Source organism: Styela clava, chromosome 4 (genome assembly GCF_964204865.1).
Source record: "Styela clava chromosome 4, kaStyClav1.hap1.2, whole genome shotgun sequence".
NCBI lineage: Eukaryota > Metazoa > Chordata > Ascidiacea > Stolidobranchia > Styelidae > Styela > Styela clava.
In genome coordinates, this window is record NC_135253.1 from 20408095 (window position 1) to 20431008 (window position 22914).

The window sequence follows — 22914 nt, forward strand, 5'->3', positions numbered from 1 at the left end:
CCGTAATTGTAGATTTGAAAAAATATGTTGTTTTCAGTTTGAGATAGTTGTGTCTAAATGAGTAGATTGGATTATTCATATTGTATTGATGAAAAAGAAATCAAATTGAAAAAAACAATGACAAGTACCTTCAAAAGTTTTTCTTTTCTTTTGTTCAAATTGGAGACTGCCTTTTCAGCTTGTTCTTTTTCTTTCTTCGTTTCCTTCTCCAGTTCTTTCTCGAATTCTGCCATTTCCTTCTTCAGCCGTTTTTCTTGTTCTTTTTCCCATTCATCTCGTTCTTTGGCAAGTTTTTCTTGCGCTTCTTTTTGTTCCTGTGTAAGTAAAGACAATAAGTGTTATCCTTTCATGAAAATGATGATAGAAATGAAAATGACATAATGGGAAAAATATTGATCAAAGATATACCTGTCACAATCGAAGTACAGTCTGACACCGCAAAAAAACGAAACCTATGAATTCCTTAATTACTTCTACAAAAATATATTTGATTTTGTTTGTGTTTGAGAACTTCTGTTTGTTTATGATTGAAAAAAGTTTTCAAAGTTTCAGAAATTCAGAAAGTTGTGTTCTCTCAATAATATGTTCCAAATTCTTCGGCATTAGAGACAGATTTGCATTCTTTTCGCAAAATTGCAAGTCAATCACTTCATTTTCTGCTAGAGCACATTTTCTGCTGCCTTTCTGCTGTCAATAGCCACAATAATATTTACTGGGGCACATCACCTAAGGAAGTCTTGCAGAGACCAATATACTGAAGTACAAGGCGTTGGGAATAACTTCCAAACATGGCCTGATCGGTCCATATTAGATTGAGGACAAAAAAAAATACCCCAAAAGACGATGTTGAGGGATTGATTGACATGAACAGTGGTTTCAGCAAAATGAAGTTGAATGGGTAAGTAATTTACAGTCATGTTAGACAACAATAAATATAATAGTTATGTAATTACAGCGATTATTTATACCTGCTCAAGTCTTGCTTTTGTTTCTTCCAATCTTCGTGCTGTCTCCTCTATCTGTTCAGCTGTTTGCTGCTGTGAAGCACTTGGAGCAAAATCCCTCAGGGCTTCAGCAAATTCCTAAGTTACAATTTAGTTTATTTAGTAGAAATATTTTGGTAAAGTAGTAAGTAATAAGTTACTATTTAAAAAAAAAGATTTCAATATTAAACAGACGATTTGGATTTTAAAATTCTATTCTTTGAGTTTGCAAAGTTTAAAAAAAGGATGTGTACATAGAATTGCATCAACGAAATTTTTGTAGTAAACTTAATCATTTTGCAGAGAGTGATGGCATGGTGTTTAATTCTATAGATCAGTAAACTTGGCACAGATATCATCTTGTGTCTGCCATATCAGCCGGATAGAAAAATGAGAAAGTTAAACTGAATGGTTACATTACCTCAGTGCCCCTGATGCCATATTTAAAAATAATCCTGATGACGAACCTGATAATGTTGTTCTTTCAATTTGAGTTTAGCTTGAGCATATTCCAGTTCCCAGTCAGACAGAGCTCCAGATTCTGCTTCCTTCAGTTTCTTGGCATGAGATTCGTCGATGTCACTATATGAATGAATATATGATAATACATTAGCTCTACAAATTTTTTAGATGTTTCAGTCTTAAAAATCAATATTAAAAATTGTGCTCTTAAACAAGTACAAACATGAATATATTGTAGAGTGAAAAAACATTAGAAGCCATACATTAGAACCAATGATACTCATTTACAATTGAATAAATATTTTATCCAATTTTTCTTTGTTGAGGTAGTGGTGATAGGGAAGCTACTGCTGCCACTAGAGGACTAAACAGAGATTATGGTGAAGAAGCAACAGATAGGAAAAGAGTTAAATTATAATGCCTACAATGTATAATCGGAAGATCGATATAGAAGTCTATTAGACTCAAACATAGAGATTTACATGTCAATCAATTATCATTTACCAATATATATTGCACGGTTAAGATTTGTTTTATGTAACCAATACGCTTTCATCAATTTCAATTAAAAATTCCTTGAAGATTCATAAATAATATTCTAAAGTATATTATTGTGAGTACTGGCATATAACCTTCATACTTAAGCAAAGGAAAATATAATTACCCAAGTTCTTTTGCTTGTTTTTCTTTCAACTCGTTCGTTTTCCGTTCCAATTCTTCAGGAGAATATCCTTGTTTTTTGAGAAGATCAAGTTCCTCTTCATGTCGTTTTAACTAAAGATAAAACACAAATTGCCATAGATAGTACAAAATTGAGAACATTTCCTAAAAAGTATAGTCGGCTCCATTTCTTTCATCTTGATAGGAGGAATAAACTTATGTAGAACAAATTATTTGCCATAGCAGTTATTTTCTTTTGCCCTATGACATCATACATTTTTTCGAAATAAACAAAAAGAATAAACCTATGTAAGAGTTCATAGACAAATCATTAAATGGACAACAGCTTCTGATTTACTGATAGAACAGCTGATCATTTTATTTTCCTGAGGATACTTATACTAAGGATGTAATATTTTCATGCCATTTTTTATTATATTTGGTTGTTGAGCACCGTAGTATACATTAGTGAAAACCTAATTATGATGATTGATCAACTAATGAATGACACGTCCCTACATAAAATCCTCAAAACATGAGATAAAACACTGACTTCAAACCTTCAATACAATATTAATTCAGGATGCACCGTGAGGTATTTTTAAAATGTTGTAAACACTCAATATATTAGTTTGTTTTAGAAGTACTGGGTTATTATGAGCATGAGCTTTAAACAAACAAGACTGGAATTTAGGTGACGTTTAATTAAGTAATTAAATAATTTTAAATAATAATTAAATAAATAATTAAATAATTTTGGGACCTCCAGAAGTATGCGCACCAAGATGGCGCACAACCTGAACATAGTATGTGTACCAGTCTAGGGTTCAGGTTGTGCGCCATCTTTGTGCACATACTTCGGGAGCACCATCTGGCATTTCAAGAATGACAAGATCATTAAGCAATAAAAGAAACATTAGCAATTTCAGTGTAGCAAAATAATATCTAACATATATTTGAAATGTAGAATCGAGCTATTGCAAAATAATAGCAACATCACCAGAATAAATATGAAAGATACTTACCATTGCTTCTCTCTTTGCATTATATTCATCTTTTAATGCATTCAATGCTTGAGCAATCAACATCTTCTTGCGAAGTGCGAATTCATCTTCAAGATTTCTCAGCTCCTGAAAAATTTGTAAAAAAATGAAACTTTCATTGGTCACTTTAAGCAATACAAAACACAAAACTAAATTGATGAACTTGACAGATACGCATGGTTTGCTTTTTTGATAAATACAAGTTTCAGTTTTATATGTGATTGAATGGTCAATAACGCAAGTCTCACGATGCTTTCATCTACACTTTGCTATTCCTTTCTTTCTTTTTGGTTGGGCTTGAATATGCTTCATTGGTTTATATATTATTTATTTTGATTAATAATTTCATAATTTAATATATAATTTTTATTAAACTTTTGGAGAATATCTCGGCTTTCAAATAAACCTCTTTCGAACCTCTTTGTGCCTTTTCTCCAGTACTCTCTGAATCACTCTTTCACTTGATCCAGCTCCATTCTGCTGAATTCCTTCAATCATTGCTTTACGTTCCGCTTCTTTCATCTGAAATCAAAAATTTACTTGAAAAAAAGTTTGTATGGCTATTACGCATCTCCTGATTGAAGAATTAATTATAATTCTAGAAAAATAGCTGTTTAAAATTTTATGAGTTGCCAAAGAGAGAGGGCATATTTTAATATTTTGAATTACTAATGTATGATTTATAAACATATATTGAATTTCCATGATTGGCCTATTTTTCTGATATTTTGCTAATTTTTGTTAACCAGACATATCTTATAAATCCTAATAATTTTATTATTACTTTATGATTCAAGCATTCTTGCAACAACTGTCACACATAAATCCAAAGCAGTAATTTTACAACAATGAAATACTTGCTGCTACTTAGTGTGCTATACTAAGTATTGTTGAAGTTTTTCAGAATCAGAGCTGTTGTTCAGAATGAAAGTGGAAAAATTTGCTTGAAAAATATAACATTTTACTCTACTTACAGTCTTAGCCTTGACTTGGGCCAATTCTTTCTTTTGTGCAATTTCTTCTTGTTCTTTCTCAATTTCTTGACGAGAACGAAGACCATTCATCTTACGTTGTCTTCTAGCAGCAAGTTTATCTCTCAATGCAACTCTCTGGCGGTTTTGCTCAACTGAAGTTTTCCTTTCAAGATCTTCAAGCTCTTGTTGATGGGCAGCAAGAAGCTAGAGTAACGAATATTTTAAATCAAATCAATAAATGACTAATACAAACATCTATGCATACTAATACAAACATTAAAACTTCAATTTCTAATTCAAATATACTTCAGCATTAACTTTTCAACTTATATTGCTTATTAGCTGAATTTAGAATCTTCAATTTTTAAAAATGACTTTACAAAGAAACAATATATAAGCTGGCAGTTTTCACCAGAGACATTCAATCTCATTGCAGCTATTGTGGCCAGATACTCTGAAATATAGCAGAAGCATCAAGCATGAGTTTCAGTTTGTCATTGTACTAACTTCAACAATACATACCTAATGAACTGAGTGGATATGTGTAAAGTAACGTGCTGCACAATGCTGGGATTACTTCCCAAATCCCACAATTTCAGGTAATACAAAAATACTGAATCACAAAAAACTACATAACAGTCTGATTGAAAAGCATAGTTAACAAAATTACCATGTATCAGAGTTAGGTAATTTAGATTGTTACTGTGCCCACTTTAACAATACAGGCATGTTGAATTGAGTAAATATGTGAAAAGGGATGTGCTTAACAGTGATATGAATTTTCACAACTTTTAAAATTGCTAGCCTCATAGTCCGATCTATTTCGCTCATATCCAGGCGTCTCCCTGAAATTCAGGTCGCCTTGACTTTTTATGCTATTATCAAATACTGTTACGCTTAATCACAGGTGTCGCTACTCCATTACCAGTATTGGTTTCTTACAATTCCATTCACCCTAAATTATCAATTTTGCTTCTTTTTACATTCTTTATTCATGTTTGGTGGATAGGATATGATTTAAATAGTTATCCCGGGGGAGAGGAAAGCCGATAAGATGGCTTAATCATATGGCGAACCACGGCCTCTCGTCCGGTTACCAGTCCAGGTCCTGTATGGAATTAGTTAGCCAGTTATCTGTTTTTTCGGAAGCATAGATGGTGGAGGAAGCCATAACCGACCGGTTACGTGAACCACCCTACGACAGCGAAGAGTCCAGCAATCCTCTCGCACATGATCATCCCCGCATGGGATTCGAACCTGCGATCTTACAAAGGGTAATCAAAGATGCGATGGCAAGCATATTCCTAACGCTTAGGTGGATTACTGATTAACGAATTAGGATAAAATAAATGTACCTGTTGCATCTTTTCATCTGTAAGATCAGTTCTCGCCCTGGCTTCTGTTTCTTGTTTATTTTTCTTTTCTCTCAACATCTTGTCCATTTCTTCTTTGAGTTTTCTTTCTAATTCAGCTTCCTCTTGCTTAGATTGTTTGTCCAAATCACTGGATAACCTTTCACCTTCACTGGCTTGCTCAGCTTCCATCTCCACAAGTTGGTTCTTTTGCTCTTTGACAAGGGCCTTAGTAGATAAAATCAATTTTAAAACAGAGAAAAACGTTGATAGTTTCTAATGCAAAGTGGCCGCTAGAAAAGCAAAAAATTTAAAGGTCAGATGAGATCACAAATAAAATGCGAATAGGAACAGGTGGAATTGGAACGATATCCCAAAAGTTGATCTTCAAAATGTTACACAAGCTTTGATTTAAGGTTAACTGGTCTGAAGTTCATGGATGATATTTTGAGAATCTATTAGTGTGATATAACATATGCCATTGAAAAAGCTTTGTAAAAGTTATTCTTTGTGAAAATTAATAGCTGTTTGACAAATTTTTTTTTGAGTAGCGACCACCCTGCATTTACATGAAACTGTAGCAGAAAACCAAACTTATTATGTAGAATTCGGAAGTTATTATACTAATCTTAGTTTGTGTTCATCAACAGTTGTTTATGTGTTACTACAGCTAAATAATATATTAGAATATGTATATCTTTGTGTGAAATTTATAGTAGAAATGTTTTATGTTTCTGTTATATATGACCCAGTTCATGATATTCTATTACACCACACAAGAAACATTGTACTTTAAATAAAGTAGATAAATAAAATGCTAAAGTTGTGCAAAGGGAATGAAACATATGGGCAGGGGCAGGGGGTATATTCACCTGGCTAACACAAACAGTCCCCGAACTCGTAATAACACTAAAATATGGTGAATCGGAATAAAATTATGACCTAACCCTAAGCTGGTACACACACTACGGGAGTACCGAACCGCCTACAAAAAGAGTGTCATCTTTATTGTGCAAAAAAAGAGAAAAGGATTAGAGAAAATAAAGTAATACATTCTGACCTGTTCTTCATAATTTTCCTCAGGTTTTATTTCAGGAATAACAAGGCCATCCTCTTCATCGAGTCTCTTTTGTTCTTCCTCCTTTTATTAACAAATCGATGATAGATTTTACAAATGAATATATATATATAGCTGATGTCAATACTTGAGAATATAATATGATAAGCTGACTCAATTTTTCGCTATGATTTTATCATATCTCAATCTGATCATTATATGGGTAAGCCTATTTCATAGTTAATTTGAAGAGAGAAAAAACCAAACTGAAAAATTATTCATAAATTGAATCATATGTTCTCAATTAGTTACTTATCAAAGTCAAGTGCAGAAATAATCATTTCAGATGCATGGGCTTTGAAAATCAAAGAGGTCATCATAGTGTAATGATGCTTTGAAATTAATTCCACATATCCATACTATTAAAATCTTGGGTGTTTACAAAGAAATTTGTTTAGTAAAGAAGTTACAAAATTAACTAATTTAAAACTGGGGCAATTTCTCGGTTGCCTCACCTGATATTGCTTCAATTTTTCCAGTCTTAATTTCTCTTCATTTTCAAGATGTTTTTCACCTCTTTCTTCTGCCTTTCTCAAAGCTTCTGCTGCTTTGCGAGCTCTCTTTGCAGCAAGTCTTGCCTGAAAAATACAGATGTATCTTTATTCCATGCGATTTGACTATGTTATCCAAATATCTGGCAGCACCATACATGAGAAAATGTATAAAAGGTCTTTCCTTAATAACAGCTAATATAATTACCAAAATTTTTTTTAACAGTGCTCTCTATATTAAATCTTACTAGATAAACCAATAGTTAAAGGGTATGCTGATAAACCAATCCAAAAACCAACCAGTCCTTGTTGGGTGTTGTAATAGTAAACAAATTTCTGATGTATTGACTTAATGGCAGAGGAAGTTGTCATCAGCCAGTGGTTATGTCAATCACCCTATTACGGAGAAGAGTCAAGCAATCCTCAATGCAGACTATAATCTTTTACAGGATTCAAACTCTTGAACCAGCAAAGCATAATTAGAACTGTGATAGAAATTTTTTAACATAAATTGCCCCATATATCAATTATATTAACTGTTATTTTTTTCAAACCTCAGTAAGATAGAAGCTGCGAGTGACTGCTATATAAACGTTGCTCAATAATAAATGAATCATACCTTCAATTGTTGCTGTTGTTGATTTTTCCTCAAATCCATAACATGTTGGAAGTTTTCTGCTTCTCTTCTGTATTTATCCAGAAGTTCTTGTTGTGCAACCGCATCGAGTGAGTGCTTGCTTGATAGCTGAATAAAAAATAAACAACGTCATCAGGAAAAAAAGTGAAATGAAAGAATCTATTCTAACAGTTTGATTATTGTTATATTAAGTCCATGCTTCCGAATAAAAATAACTGGTTAACTAATCCTATACCCAACATGAACTGGTTACTAAACAAGATGCCATGGTTCGCCATATGACTAAGCTGTCATATCGCCATTTCTCTACCTCAGGATAAATATGTAAATCATATCCTATTTATTGCAATGATTATAGTGGCAAGGCTACAAGAAGTCAGTTAGTCTCAAACAGCCAACTTCATTCATCAGAGAAAAAATTGTCATGCCAGTTACTAAATCATTCAGGTAGGCAGTTCAGACATCACGGTTTCTCACTTTTGTCTAACCAGACACATCAGGTGTGTATCCAATATACAAAATAATACGGGAATAACTACTTATCCTTCTTCTATTCTTTTGTGCCGGTCTGAGAAAATCTGACGTTGGTCAAAGGAAATGTTACAGAAATATATTTAGGTTAGTTTGCAGCAAACTATCAAATCACTTAAGATCACTAATACAATTCCTTGTTGTACCAACCTCTCCAAGGATTTCTTTATGTAATTCTTGTAATGCCTGTTTATGCTCATTTTCTATTGATTTAGAAACTTGTTCTTCCATTTGAGCTGCTTCCGCATCCAGATCAGCAACCAATGCTGAAACTTCTGCTGCATGGCGAGCTTCAAGCTCTGGAGTGACACCCTGAAAAATAGGAACAAATTCAAAAACTGTCATAAAGCTATTATCATCTTTTGAAAATGTTGTCAGCTGCATACGCAAATAATGGTTGCTTTTTATTTACAATATAAGACATGCAGTTTCCTACATCACTTAAAGTTAGCTACCTTTAAAATGATTAAATCAGTTGAAGCAAAAAGCACTTGATGAATCTAGTTATGTTTAATAAGTTATAAGAAATATGGATGAGAAAGAACAGAACTCTAATAAAAATCATGATACTGTTAGAAATTGTGAAGGTTTTCATGGAAAGAAAAGGTGAAGTACGCTTGTAAAGTGCAGATGTTGACAAATGAAAGAATTCTGCAAAGATTGATAATGTTAAAAAGGGCAACCTGCTTACACATCTTCTCGATTCTATATTTAGGCCACGTTAGATGGATCAATTAATTATTGTAATAATTTTGATATAGTCAAAATCATCACATGTCAAAAAATTAATGGGAAAACACAGATAATATTATTATCGGTATTTAAATGGGATTTTCAGGATGAAATATTAATCAAAAATATAAATTAAACCAAACTATAACATTGTAAAAACAAATATTGTCACATACTAATTTAAAGCAAGAAAAGATGGCTAAAAAAGAAGAAAAAGCCCAATTGCTTGCTGCTCACATGATTTAAACTGTTTTTCAGACATAGCGAATCAAAAAATCTAACAGTTTAAAAGTAACAGAGCATGATATGCTGTTGGTAAAAGTATCTAAACAAGATATTCGATTATCTTTACCTTAATAATACTCAAAGATTAAAGTAAAGCTTATTCATGATTCTAAATCATGCTCAATGATATTCTGATTTTCAATTCAAACATTTCAAATGAAACAATAAACTTAAAAATCATCATGTTAAGCGATTTAGCAGCAAAAAAAATCAAATACCACCGTCTTCTTTTAAACTGGTACCTCAGATACTAACAGCACAATAAAAGCAGCTTCTATTTGTATGCAAAGCACATCTAGATCAAAGCAAAAAAGGGAAAAGTGTATATCAAACTAAAAGTCAAAATTTTGTAATATAAACAGATAAGTGGAAGAACCAGGTGAATAACAAAAAAAAAGTCAAATCCCAGCTTCTCATATATCAGAATAAGTTGACCAGTTTCATGAATGCAAATTGCAATAAACAAAAAATTCGGACTTTGACTCCGACTCAGAAGTATGCAAGACATTTTTACTATACTGTTAAGAACGCTAAGTAAACTTGAGTTTCTGTACAGAATGCTAATTGCTATCATCACTATTGAAAGTATAAAATTTTAATTTGGACGTATTCAGAATTTTGACTCCTAATGTTAGGAAGTTTAAATACAAGCCAAACTTTGGCTCTGGTACTGTGATGAATCTAACACAGAAATAAATAGGCTTATACACTACGCTTTTATTAGCTCAAATGTCAACTAAGAGTCTCAATACAAGCCCCATGCTATTAAACGACAAACAGTATACATCAGCAGGGTCAAATGTTAGGGTCGTCAAATGCGTTGCTAGATTTTAAGACACAAATCACCACAGATACCATAGATTTGAAGCCATTGTGGATATGTTTTAAGGTATTATTACAACTAAATAAAGAAATGGTATTCACTAGCACTCTCTAATCATATGAAGCACAGCAAAGCAAATCAGAATAAAAAATCTATATGAACTCATTCATGCAATATTTATTTCTATAACACGATGAAAAAATTTGCATTTGAGAGCAAGTCCATGCATGATTTTTATCTTCTTAAAGCACACATTTTGCAAATTTTAAAGCACAGATGTGCAGCTTAGAGATACCTTATTCTTTTGTATGTTAGTAGTAGTATTGTTAGTATTTTCAAACACAATATCATCAGAAACATTTGACAAAGGCTGTAAATAGTTAAAATGTGAGGAATTTTTTAATGGTGAAATTAGATCATGAATTAGTGGGTATCTATGTCTATGTGGGTGTAAAATAGACTTTTTGATTGCATACACATGCTTTGGCCAATGAACTGCTTTGTTTTTCAGAAAACGCTCAAATCGCTTACTCTATAATGTAGCACTGCAAGTATAGTGTTGCATTACTTCTTCACAGGTATTAGGTTAAATATTCTTTAATATAAATTACCATTGGTTGGGGTCCATAGTGCACTTAAATTAACAAACATAATGATATTGTTAATGATAACAGCTTTTGAACTTTTTAGACTTAGGGAGATTACAAAGTCATAAAGTGGAAGCTGATAAATTAACAAAATTCCATAAAAACTTACAAACTCCAATTTTTCTTTTTCTTGTTTATCTTTGAGTTCCTGCATTCTTCTTTTTTTTCTTTCAGCCATTTTACGTTTCATTGCACTCATCTAAAAATACCATGTTATTATTCACATAAATATATTTAGTAATAGGTAGCCTATCCAGAGTTATATTGTTCAGTTGAATCAACAATTTGACAAAACATACTTAAATAAAGATAATAAAAAGCATTATTTTAACTTTAAAGTGATAATATATATATATACTTTGAGCACTAGGATAGGATAGGATTTACATATTTATCTCGGGGGAGAGGTAAAAGATCCACCAAAACTTTCTGAGAGAAATAAGGTAATGGGGACTTATTTATTTAATGAACCTCACAACAGAGGACTATATCTTTTTAGGAACATAAAATTACATGAATTAAACTTGGCACTATATGAAATATTTGATGTGAGATGTGGCAAAAAATAACCTGTGTGTTTCTTTTCTTGTCCATTTTCTCTTTCAAAGCTTGTTCTCTGTCAAGTTTCTGTTTTTTGATCATTTCACGAACTTCATCTGTGATCAATCCACTTTCTACAAGTGAGTCCTAAAAAAATTAATGATAGAATAATAAAATATGAATTAGGAAAATTACCGGTAGGCAAAAATAAATCTAGCAATGTCACCTTAACCATCTGAAAAATTTGAGAATGCTAAGAAGTATAACTATGTTCATAAAATACAGAATATGGAAAAAGTACAGTAGCATGACTCAAATTAGGGTAAAAAAAAACTTACAACCGCCATAATTTTTTGGTAAAAAAATTTCTTTCCGAAATGCATGCAATATGTAAACATTAAAATAGTATACTTGAAGAAATGTCAAAACACTTGGAAAAATAAAACTTATATTTACGAAGATAATGTTTGATCAGGACGTGAATGAAGTAAATAGGTTGATGTCTGTAAAATCTAAAGGATGTCACTTCTTACCTTTCCAAACTACTACTGCTATAGGCAAAAGGAGAAAAAATCGATCAATAATACTTTATTATTCATCATGTTCACTTACAAGAGCATCATCCACAGTGCTAGAAAGTTGATTTCTCTCATCTCCATTCAGTTCCATGTCAATCTTTTCATTCTCTCGTGCATTTGCTGCTCTCTCTGAGGCCAGGGCTTCTTCCAATTCTTTTTCAGTAAGTTCCAGATCATTGGCATCTTTCTCTTCGCCTTCAAACTCTAGAAAATATAAAAAGAAATTCAATCATGTTTTGTGGAAGACAAACAGGCTTGTGCGAGTCTTAGCTGCTAGGTTCAGCTATTTGATTGAGGTGGCTATATTAAAACAATACTACTCTCATGATCCTGGTTCAATTGTAGAACTGGTTCAATTGTAAAATTGGTACAGAACTATGGTTGTGATTTTTCAATGCATCGTATAAACGAATAATAAAAAGAAAAAGTTACAATGCCAGCTTTCAAAAATAGTTGTAGTTGTAAAATTAGAACAATATTAAAAGACCATAGTGGCGCTCCATTTCCAAATCACAACTTGGAAAAAAGAAAGCTTAGCTTCGATTGATGGTATAACAACATCTTAGATAGGAGATAGGATTTGGTAAAATAAAAGATTATTCAAAATTTAACGAAGTCATATATTAAGTATATTAAGCAATAAACTTTAAGTTCACCTGGCACTCCAGCATTATTGCATTGTTCTTTGTGAACATTATTTAATTGCCTTTCTCTCTCTTTTCTCTTAGCAGCAAGTTGTTCTCTGAGTTCTCTCATTTGTCTCTCTCTTTCATTTGCCATTGCATTCAACGCAGATTCTAAATCTTTCTCATGAGCTTCCATTATAGCGTTCACCTGCAACAGTGAGAACTCAATCAGAATAAATTTTTTGATATGACACTATAATTTATGTGTTTCTTTGGAATATGTTGCAGCTATTTCATACAATTACAAGATTGCTTAGTTAAATAGCAAAGGTTACACATATATTTCAGGTTCATAATGTGATTTTATAATGATTTCATTCCGCAGGGAGCCCTTGAAATATATGAACTTTCAATTGTTACCAGTGCACATTTCAAACTATATTGGTATCATGGGTCTTCAGATAGAGTACAAAATAATTCTCTTCTGCAAACAGAATGAAACCACCACTTTCAGGGAACAGAAAAAATTTATGCATAAGTGGCTGATGCAGGAAACAAAACGAATACAATATTTTTTTATTCACATGTGACTTCCAACTGACCTCTTTTTCAGATAACTCTCCTTCTAATTTGAAAGCCAATTTTTGTGCAAGTTTATCTAAAGTCTTTTCATGTTTTTGATCATGTTGTTTAGCTAAATCATCCAGAGCTTGTTTCTCATCTTCCAGTAAGCTCTTGTTCAAGTCAAGTCTTTCAATATGCTGACTTTTCAATAAATCTGCTTGACCTTGTGCCTTGAATGCTTCTGTGCCGGATGTCAACTGCAATATTGATGTTAAAATATTAAAATCTTTGATGAACAGTAATTAGATTATATGATGGCTACGATGGGATTTTAATATTTATCCCGGGGAATGAAAAGTTGATGCAGAACAGTGTGATCGGTGATGCAGTGGCAGGCGTATTTCTAATGCTCAGCACGATGTGCCACATTCAAGTCAAATCAAAGCAGTAAAAAACACAAAACATTGATTTAATTCTGCACTTCAATAATCTTAGTAGTGAGTTTTTTAAATAATACAAGGGCAGTGCCAAATCCGTAATATTTGCTGTATATTTGGGAAACTAAAATATGCTGCATTTAAGGATTACTGTAAATCTTCTGGGAATGTTGCTAGAACTTATTGATGCTGCAAGTATTTTCCAATCATCTGACATTTCTCAATGCTGAGTAAAATTTGGAAATCTTTTTTTCAGCAAGTTTTTATGACAAATGTACAAGTTTAGTATGACTGCTCATACATTATTCCATGTATTGTATTCTAGATAAATCGAAAGTAAATCTTATCTTACGTGTGTAGCTTTTGCAATTTGTGCATATGCATCCACACTAGATCCACCTTTACCTTGCCATCTCTTTCTTGCATCTTGTAGCATGTCATCAGATATTGGTACCTGCAGTATAAATTGAGTGAAATTATGTAAAAAAAATGATGCTGTATTACTACAATTGCTTTCATAACGTCACTCATTGTTCTTGATTACAGAAATTTTCTATTGCACACCTTTTTTGTGTATTTGTGAGTTTCAAGGTATATTTCATAGTATATGCAGCAGAAAATAAAGATAAAAAGAATTTAATACCCTTAATAAGGATTAGAAAAGATAAGAAAGCTTTACATACACACAGTAAATGCTCATTTCGAATTAAAAATAATTTATATAAATTTAGAGAGTGGTCTAAGTGGTAGGCTAACTGTGTAAGCATACAAGGCTACAATATTCTAATTTTTTCAAGTATAGTAGCCTCACTATATCAGGTATTCGTTTGTATAGAACTTTGTTCCGAAAACAGACTTAAGATATATTAAAAAAAAGTAATAATGGTTCACATGATTAAAGCAAGTATGAGCGACCACATTGTTATCCTACCTTTCCTTTATTGAGTTTCTCAATGAGATCATGAACAGCCAACATAAGTTCCTTCTCTCTACTGGAACTTCCTAATAAATATATAAAACATTTAAAAACAGCCTGAATAAGTTTGACATCATTTGTTCAAGAGAAGGACAAAATGTTCACCCTAAAGTAAACGACTTTAACACATTATAAGATTAAACATCAACATTGAGCCCAACTGAAAATAAAGTCTGTGCTCTAGTTCCAATATTGTTCATAAAATACTTTTAAAAACTAAATAAAACGTCTCTTTTCTAACTGAAATATGTTTGTAGACAGTTCAATCCAATCAATTAAAACGATAAAGTCAGCAAGTGTGCCTTAATTCACTGATATAACAAGCACTTGGTTTATAGAAAAACACTTCTGGCGCTCCAGAAGTGATGTATAAATATGTTATATTATATAAAGAACCTATACTGTGGGAAATGGTGAAATTACTAAACTAAGGAAAGGAGAATGTAAGAAACGGGTAATAATAGCTTGCAAATGCTAACGACTCATGGACTAAAACTCACTCATGACATGACGTGAAATTAGTTTATGACTCAATAAAATAAAATATATGAGGTTATGTGTCCTGGTACACATACTACGGGGGTACCCACTCCATTAATATGAGAATTAAATTACTTCAAAACTAATAGTCATTGCAGCAAGCCATAAAAATATGACAGAGAGACTAAATTTAGCCTCAGAAAGACAAGGTTACCAATTTGGATGCCAAATGCCAAATAAAGGTAACATATTCAGAGAAAAGTCAATTTTATCAGGTTTACAAACCTGCAAGTCTGATGTCTCTGCCAGGTTTACTCATTTGGACAGAAGCATTCACAATAGTCGGCCCAGCATCATCTGTGCCAGTGGCAAATATACTACGATCTCTTTCTGCTGCTTCTAACCGAGACACATCCAGATTATGAAGCATTGTCTGAACAAGAGAAAGTGATTTTGGAGGAATTAATATAAATGGGGATCGAAACTATGATATGTTGTTTTGAAATAATAATAATAATTAATTTTTTATGTACGTCATATGATAGCTTAGTAATCAAATAATATACAGCTTAATATACACAAAAGAAAAAACGAAGATTCGAATTTTGGTTTGCCTCACTAAAACTCATGATTACCATTATTTCTGAATCGAGTAAGCCTATACAAAATCAAAATATTATATCTTTCAAATTAGTGGTAGACTATTGACAAAAATTTATTGCAAGATTATTAGAAGTATATGCAATTCAAGAGTACTGCTGCACACTAACAAAAAAATACATTGGTTTTAGTGTGCAGCAGGACTGAATTGAATGGTATGGTATTTTTATTCCATTGAGAAAGAATTGAGGGTTAGGCTGGTGCAATCTATGCTGATAAATATCAAAAATTATTTAAAAATCTTACTTTTAATCCCTCAGTTTGATTGTTGATTCTCTCATAAAATCCTCTCAATTCATCTTGATGCTTAGTGAGCTGGGACGCCAGATACAAATTCTGATCTTCTAATTTATCATAGAGTGTTTTTACATTGAAGTCTTCAAGGAGGCTTTCGTCTGCAAAATATGTTGAAAGAATGAATTTACTCATGCTGACATTGACTACAATATACCTTTCAATTGATCCAGTGGGTCCAAGCCAAATCTTTCATATTTAACTGCAATACTCCAATGATCAAATAGATTCCAGTTCTTTTAAAAATAGCAGCTCATCTATTTTGACAAAGCCTTGTTCAAGATGAAAGCTTGAGAATTGCTTCCAAAAAAATGCTTACAGGTTTTATTTTACCAAAATATAAGTGTCGGTTGACTCATTGATGAGACGTTTTACAATTGGGTTCCCTTCCATTACAGGTTCAAATTCCTCAAGATGCCAATGAAATAAAAATATAAAATATATCCCTAACCTTTAATAACAGTGGCTTCAGCACCTTCTGCTTCTCCCCTGTCTCTGACGTACCCAAGGCCCTTTCTGATAAAAATAATAATAAATAGTATTAAGAAAGAGTATCATATCATTGACAATTGCTATTAGTGGGAACAGGGTCTGATAACAAAATATACAATTCCATATATGATGATACATATATCGCACATTCTTGTTGACAAAAGAAAAAAAAATGATCTAGGCTTTCCTTAATAAAAATCTTTATTCATTTTAAATATTAATTATGATTTGTAGTATTAAGACAAAGATTCCGAAGCTTGATTATTGTCACAGCAACAACTTCGATTGCTCTCGGTGGTAGCAGGGTCTTATCTCACAAAATGAACCAAGTCTATGCATCTGAAATAAATAACTGATTGACTGTTTCCCATATCAGATGTGGACAGGCTCAGGATGAAAAGCCATCGTTTGCCTTATGCTTATACTGTCTTGCCGTTTTCGTTTTTCCGAGATTTTAGAAAATAATCCTATGCTTCCTTCACTAAATAATCCATTTTCAACTTTAGACTTAAATCTTTAAATATAAACCCAAAACATTGATAAATTATATACCGGTAGTTTTCTTGAACAGATTTTGCGTACCGTATGTTCAAGCGGTAATAATCAATTGTAGTAGAGCAAATTAATATCTGTGTACATTTAAATTACCTTCTATCGTCTTCCAAAGCATAAGGCATCTTGTAAGGGGGTATGTATGGTTCACCTAGACTTCTGTACTTGGGATTCCATAATCTCATTGGGTATATTCCAGCATCTCTTGGCCTCCAAACCAGTACAGCGATAAACAAGGCAAGAACCAAAAAGAGACAGAGGGCCATGAATGCTGAAATAAATTATAAAGATTGTAAATTAACAAACAAAAGTGAAAAGAAAAAAGAGATAGCACAATGTTGTTAGTACTATAATAGATATGTAAGTGAGCTTTTTGACTATATAATCTGCATAAAATGACTTACAACTGCGGCCTAACAATTCTGCAGGTATAGAGTAATGATCCTAGGTTAAAACGATGATTTAACTAGCTTAGAATCAGTTATAGAGCCTTCTGTAAGATTGATTAATTCACATTTTATTTCTTTACTTAGCCTGTTAACTGTACGAGTTACCATTTCTGCCATTAAATTATGGGTGTCACTTAATAAAATAAATGATATATGATATAGATATACATTCAATTCAAATTCATGATCTTTTATATTCCATGTATAATTGCATTTGCTTGATGTAAAATTTGAATTAAATTACCTATAATCACTGCCCAATCAGGAGCCAGATTTGGTGGAGCAGATTTAGCCACACCAAGAGTTGAGAATGTTGTTGTAGTTGCTGGATAAATTGCTGATTTTGTCTCATCACATAGAAGGCCTGTGTGAATAGAAAATGTATACTATATAGAAATAAGGGAAATATTTTAATATTGTAAGAGTCAATAACACACATCATATCACATTATTAAAAAGTTATGAGTGATTCTCTTTGCAGAGATTTATATGATAGTGGCCTCATCAAACAACCAAAAACTTCATTTTAGCCAAAACATCACTGAACTACTTGAGAATTGGTTAGGTTGGTCAACTTCTATTAAACTTCTGGGTATCAGATGTCAATAACACTTTTAATCTTTTAATGGTTCTTGAAATTTTAGATTCATCTAAGTAATCTTTGTATGAGATCATAAGCCCTTCATATTGACATATAAAGAAAACTATTTTTTTCGGAGAAATCGTATGCTACACTGCTTAGAAAGAGTGATGTGCAGACCCACTGGAACTATGACGATATCAGTAAGAGCATAGCCTACCTTGTTCAAGTACATTGACAATAATCTGTTGTTCTGGATTTTGTGAGTCAGCAAAAACATAGATGCCAGATTCAGTGAAAATGTGAGCGAAATTCTTGATGTCAAGATTTGATGAAATCAGGTATTCTCTCAGTTGTCTGTAAATATAAGAATTTTATTTGGAAGAGAATTATAATTTTATTCAAGGAAAAATTTCCCGAAGACCTAGACAAGTATTTACTGATCTGTATTGAGATAATATGGATCTGGATAACTGGAATCATGTGTGTGAATTAATTTAATAATTTTAGGTGAGTGAACATGTATCACTTCTTCTTGGCAAACCCTCTTAGCTTCTATTCTGTACGTTTTGAACCTTATCTGGGGTTTTGCTTGCACTCCTGATTTCATGATCAGTTTCACTTATGTATTTTTTATCAATCATTATATTGCCTATTATGCTGATTATGGATTCGAAATAAACTTATACTTGTATTTATTATTAAGTTGTTGAGCCCTGAGTGAGATGGTGGGCAAGTGCTTGGAACCAATATCTATAATTAAAGTGTGGCACCAACATAGTTAAGTCCGACATGTTCATAGATTATTTTTTAAATAAAATAAATTAGATAGTCCTACTATAATTAAGCTATCTCGCACAAACTTTAATAGTAAAATATAAACTGAAGGGTGGTTCACCTAACTGCTGGTCGGTTAAGACTTCCACCAAGTCCATGCTTCTAATCTAATCTAATCCATACCCAACATGAGCTGGTAATCGTAGTTTGCCATATGATTACAATGTCTTATCGTCTTTCCCCCCAGGATAAATATGTAGGCCATAATGTTAAATGGATATCTAAAGCTCAAATATTTCACAACACAACACATACCTGAAAGCTCCATAATCAAATAAAGGGTTGCTGTTGTACAAATGGTTGAGGACATAAACAGGATAGTTTGATAATGTTCTGTTGGCTGCGTTGATTTGAATTCCAAACATCAACATTTCGTTGGTCTGTGACAACAAATGATTGATAAATTGAAGTAGTGGTTCCCGATGTTGATTGACCGGGGCCAAAATTGGAACAGGAGAAATATTCACAGGGGAGCACTCGAAAGGGCGCATATAATTAAACTACTGGTATATATGAATATACGTGTGCTCAAACTGTAATGGCGCAAAGGAAAAATAATATTTCAATCAAGTTTGGCGGGCCATAATGAATCGTTATGTGGGTTAGTTAAAGAATAGTCATGTAAGGAATATTGAATGACACATTATTAAATTTATGCGAAGTTAAGCTTCGTATAGAGAGACAATTAAGATATTTTATCATGAGTTAGCATCAAAGCATATAAACACAATAATCAGTACCTGCATGCAAACTAGAGCATTTGGAATGATAGGAAGGGCAGGTGTTGATGTTGTAACCACAGTCGTTGCAGCGTCAGTTGAATTAGAAGTTGTTTGTAGAAGTCTGAAAGAGAAAAATAGCGAGATATGTTAGTGTTTAACATGGAGAAATTTGTATCAATACCATTAATATAGGTACTGCCATAGTGTGTGTACCAGGTTAGGGTAGTTTGCCATAATTTTATTCCGCCTTCCCTTATTTTAGTTCTATTACGAGTCCGGGGACTGTCTGTGTTAGCCAAGTGAATATACCCCCTGCCAATTGGTTTCAGTATCTTCACACAACTTGATGTAAAATAGGTGAACAAAATTACGGTAGTTACCTTCATATAGGTACACACACTTCTACAGTGCTTCAGTATATACTGGAATGATTTCGTGCTTATTTTGTTTTTTAAGTTAAAAGATTTTTCGCATTCAAGATGGGAAGTTCTTGTTGAGAGGTTTTCTGATATGATCCAAGATAGGATGTTATGGCATATCCAACACGAACGGACACAATTTTAGATAATATTATATTTGAAAACAGGAAATTAAATAAATCAAGTAGTTAAATTAGAGCATAGGTTCTCAAAGTGCTCGATACAGAACCACAGGGCTCCATGAGAGAAACCTAGGAGCCCCATATATTTGACGATTGCCAGCTATTCATTAACTTATGAAAATATGACTTGACTATTTTTGTCCAAAGAAGCAATTATGACATTAATAAAATTTGACAATGGTTCGACGAAATGTGGCGGTAATTCAGCAACAAGGCAGTGTTCAGCAAGGCAGTAATTCATATATCATAATTCGTGAGTTCTAATATGTAATGCCCTATTTCAATTAGAGCTCAAATGCCACATTTCGACACTACTTTATCAAAATGTTTGTCGAGTGTCAAATTTGCGAGGCTTTGTAAATAACAGTCTTCACAGGCTCAATAACAACAAAAGTTTGAGAACCTCTGGATTACATCATTGGATTTAATTATGTTGGCATCAGACATGTTATATTCAAACCTTATGCTTGCAATATTCCGCTGAGTTTAATAAATTGTGTAGGTAATGCTAAATCTGGACAATTTCAGTCTTTTTAAAAATAGCAGCTACACAAATGTCAGTGGATGCTTGTACAAAGCATTCATTTTACAAATCTTTATATGCACGAAGATGTGAAAATATTATATATAGAATGCAAAAACTGCATTTACAAACTAAATGTAACAAATACATATATTCAATGGAAATATAAAAAAAGACTTTGTCTCACTCTACCTTCTTCCAATGTATGATGACATAATGCTTAGTTCTTCTTCTTCATTATAAACTTCCCTTCTTCTTCTACTACTTGAACCATACAAGTCATTAGTTTCTGTGACTAATGTACCGTCTATAGCACTTTGCATTAGTTCTTGGCTTGTCTGGAGGATTCCATAGACACCGGCACTTGCTGTGATCGAAACATTTTAAAGTATATACATATATATTGGTGTGGTGGAAGAATATTTTGGTGTTCTAATTGTTACGGTAAGGCGGACAGACAGACTATTCATTATAGCACTGCCAATTACTCTGAGTAGCTTAAGGATACATGGTGACAGTTTCAATGTCATCTTCCATATTTCTAGTTTTTTTTAAGTTCTCTAGTAAATATTTGGTGGTAATGATAGGATTTTGATATTTATCCCATGGAGTTTAAAACCAAGGAGATTAAATATTTCAAAGATAGAGCACTCAAACAGGTCCAAGTCAGGTATGGAAAACAAATCCACATAATCGTACTTAAAGCATGCATTTTAATACAAAACATACTTGTCTGGACATTCTTGGTTGTTGCAGTTCCAGAAAATCTTCCGATGGGTCCGAAAACATTTGGAACTACTTGTGTGACTGAACTACCATCGGCCACTGTTGTGATGGTCATTCTGAGATCTGCTGTTGTAGAATCAACAACTGATGTGACCTGTGCAGAATAAATTTTAAAATTTACAGTCATAATGAAAAAATGCATATGTATAAGAAAGAATTTCATGCAAAATTATAGAATTATATATGAGATTGTGGTATACAATCTTCAGACTGTTGTAAAAGATCATTATACCATGACTACCACATTTCAAACCTTATAACAAATTTTGTCTAGGCACACAAATTCTGCATTTTCATATTTATTTACATTCAAGTTGTGATACAGACTATATCTATTATTTTCTAAACGAATACATATTCACAAAATCAGAAATATTCAGAAGCAATAGAATAACATAAAAATAGTCTAATAAGTGAAGAAATTTGCACATATGTTGTCCTGGTATAGCAAACATTTCAGTGAACGCACATTGCGAGAAAACGACGATTGAGAGCACATTTGCACAGACTTATCATTATAAAATAATAACCAGAAAGAGCGAGCAGTAGTATATATAAGCTTACAGTTATGCATCCAACGGAGCATTCAAATTCCTCAGGAACAGCAGTTGTATCACAGATACATTTTCCAAGATCAGTATTCAGTGTTCCTCCTGTACTTCCACAAGCTGGTGTACAATCATAGTCCGTTGTGACGCAAGATCTGCACACAGTTAACACAAAATGAAACTAGGAAAACCATTAGATGACAATACAAAGGTTATTTTATTTCAGTTTATTTTAACTTTACAATCTGTTTTTTTATATTGTCATGAATTTTAAATGCATATTTGAGTATCTATTTGATCTGGCTAATTCATTTTGTGTGGTAAATTGAATACAACTAATATTGTGTTACAGTCTAAAACTAAATAAAAATTCACATTCACATCCAATAATATTGTACTACAAATGAGCATATAGACATAAGATACATTGAAAAATTATATCAAATAAAATACATTGAGATTCATAGTTCAGTTGCATCATTTAAACCAACCTGTCAGTGGCCAATCGTATTTCTCCTGTTGCACATCTGGTGTCGACTTTGGGTTGACAAGACAAGTCAGAGTTACCTGCAATAAAAGAATTGAAAATCCTATATCTTGTGCACAAGAGTCTGCTTAGTCATACAAAAATCACCCTTAAAAGCGAGATAAATACATACATGTTGAAAATATATAAAAAAGCCTAAAATTTATAACAGAAGGCTCAAGCAAAATGCATTTAAGACGGCTTGTCTAAAAAGTCAAAATGTAATGTGATAAATTTGCTTTCAGTGCACATTTATATACTAACATGAATGATAATTATATGTATATTTTATATTTCTTTCCTTTAAGAGAACAAAACTTGAGTTTGATGTATATACAGGGTGTTCATAAAGTCCCTTTACAATTTCAAATTGAAATATGAAGTCAGTTCTCAATATATCTTAACC

At 32.5% G+C, this 22914-nt stretch overlaps 1 protein-coding gene across 1 annotated transcript in view; it reads right to left on the minus strand.

Moving 5' to 3' along the window:
- The window catches only part of LOC120326601 (uncharacterized), a 144184-nt gene that overhangs the window by 12128 nt on the left and 109142 nt on the right, over positions 1-22914 (minus strand). Inside the window, exons 119-150 of the mRNA XM_078111542.1 lie at positions 22474-22549; positions 21999-22137; positions 21378-21528; positions 20841-21015; positions 19543-19645; positions 19058-19182; positions 18186-18322; positions 17630-17749; positions 17033-17207; positions 16344-16408; positions 15845-15993; positions 15224-15371; positions 14414-14484; positions 13835-13936; positions 13084-13302; positions 12512-12689; positions 11890-12059; positions 11308-11424; positions 10847-10936; positions 10386-10460; positions 8401-8562; positions 7702-7827; positions 7047-7169; positions 6535-6615; positions 5478-5702; positions 4123-4326; positions 3566-3670; positions 3131-3235; positions 2110-2219; positions 1451-1565; positions 969-1082; positions 129-314 (exon numbers count right to left, since the gene is read on the minus strand). Coding sequence (XP_077967668.1) covers positions 129-314; positions 969-1082; positions 1451-1565; positions 2110-2219; positions 3131-3235; positions 3566-3670; positions 4123-4326; positions 5478-5702; positions 6535-6615; positions 7047-7169; positions 7702-7827; positions 8401-8562; positions 10386-10460; positions 10847-10936; positions 11308-11424; positions 11890-12059; positions 12512-12689; positions 13084-13302; positions 13835-13936; positions 14414-14484; positions 15224-15371; positions 15845-15993; positions 16344-16408; positions 17033-17207; positions 17630-17749; positions 18186-18322; positions 19058-19182; positions 19543-19645; positions 20841-21015; positions 21378-21528; positions 21999-22137; positions 22474-22549 — 4241 coding nt within the window. The remainder of the gene's footprint in view (positions 1-128; positions 315-968; positions 1083-1450; positions 1566-2109; positions 2220-3130; positions 3236-3565; positions 3671-4122; positions 4327-5477; positions 5703-6534; positions 6616-7046; positions 7170-7701; positions 7828-8400; positions 8563-10385; positions 10461-10846; positions 10937-11307; positions 11425-11889; positions 12060-12511; positions 12690-13083; positions 13303-13834; positions 13937-14413; positions 14485-15223; positions 15372-15844; positions 15994-16343; positions 16409-17032; positions 17208-17629; positions 17750-18185; positions 18323-19057; positions 19183-19542; positions 19646-20840; positions 21016-21377; positions 21529-21998; positions 22138-22473; positions 22550-22914) is intronic.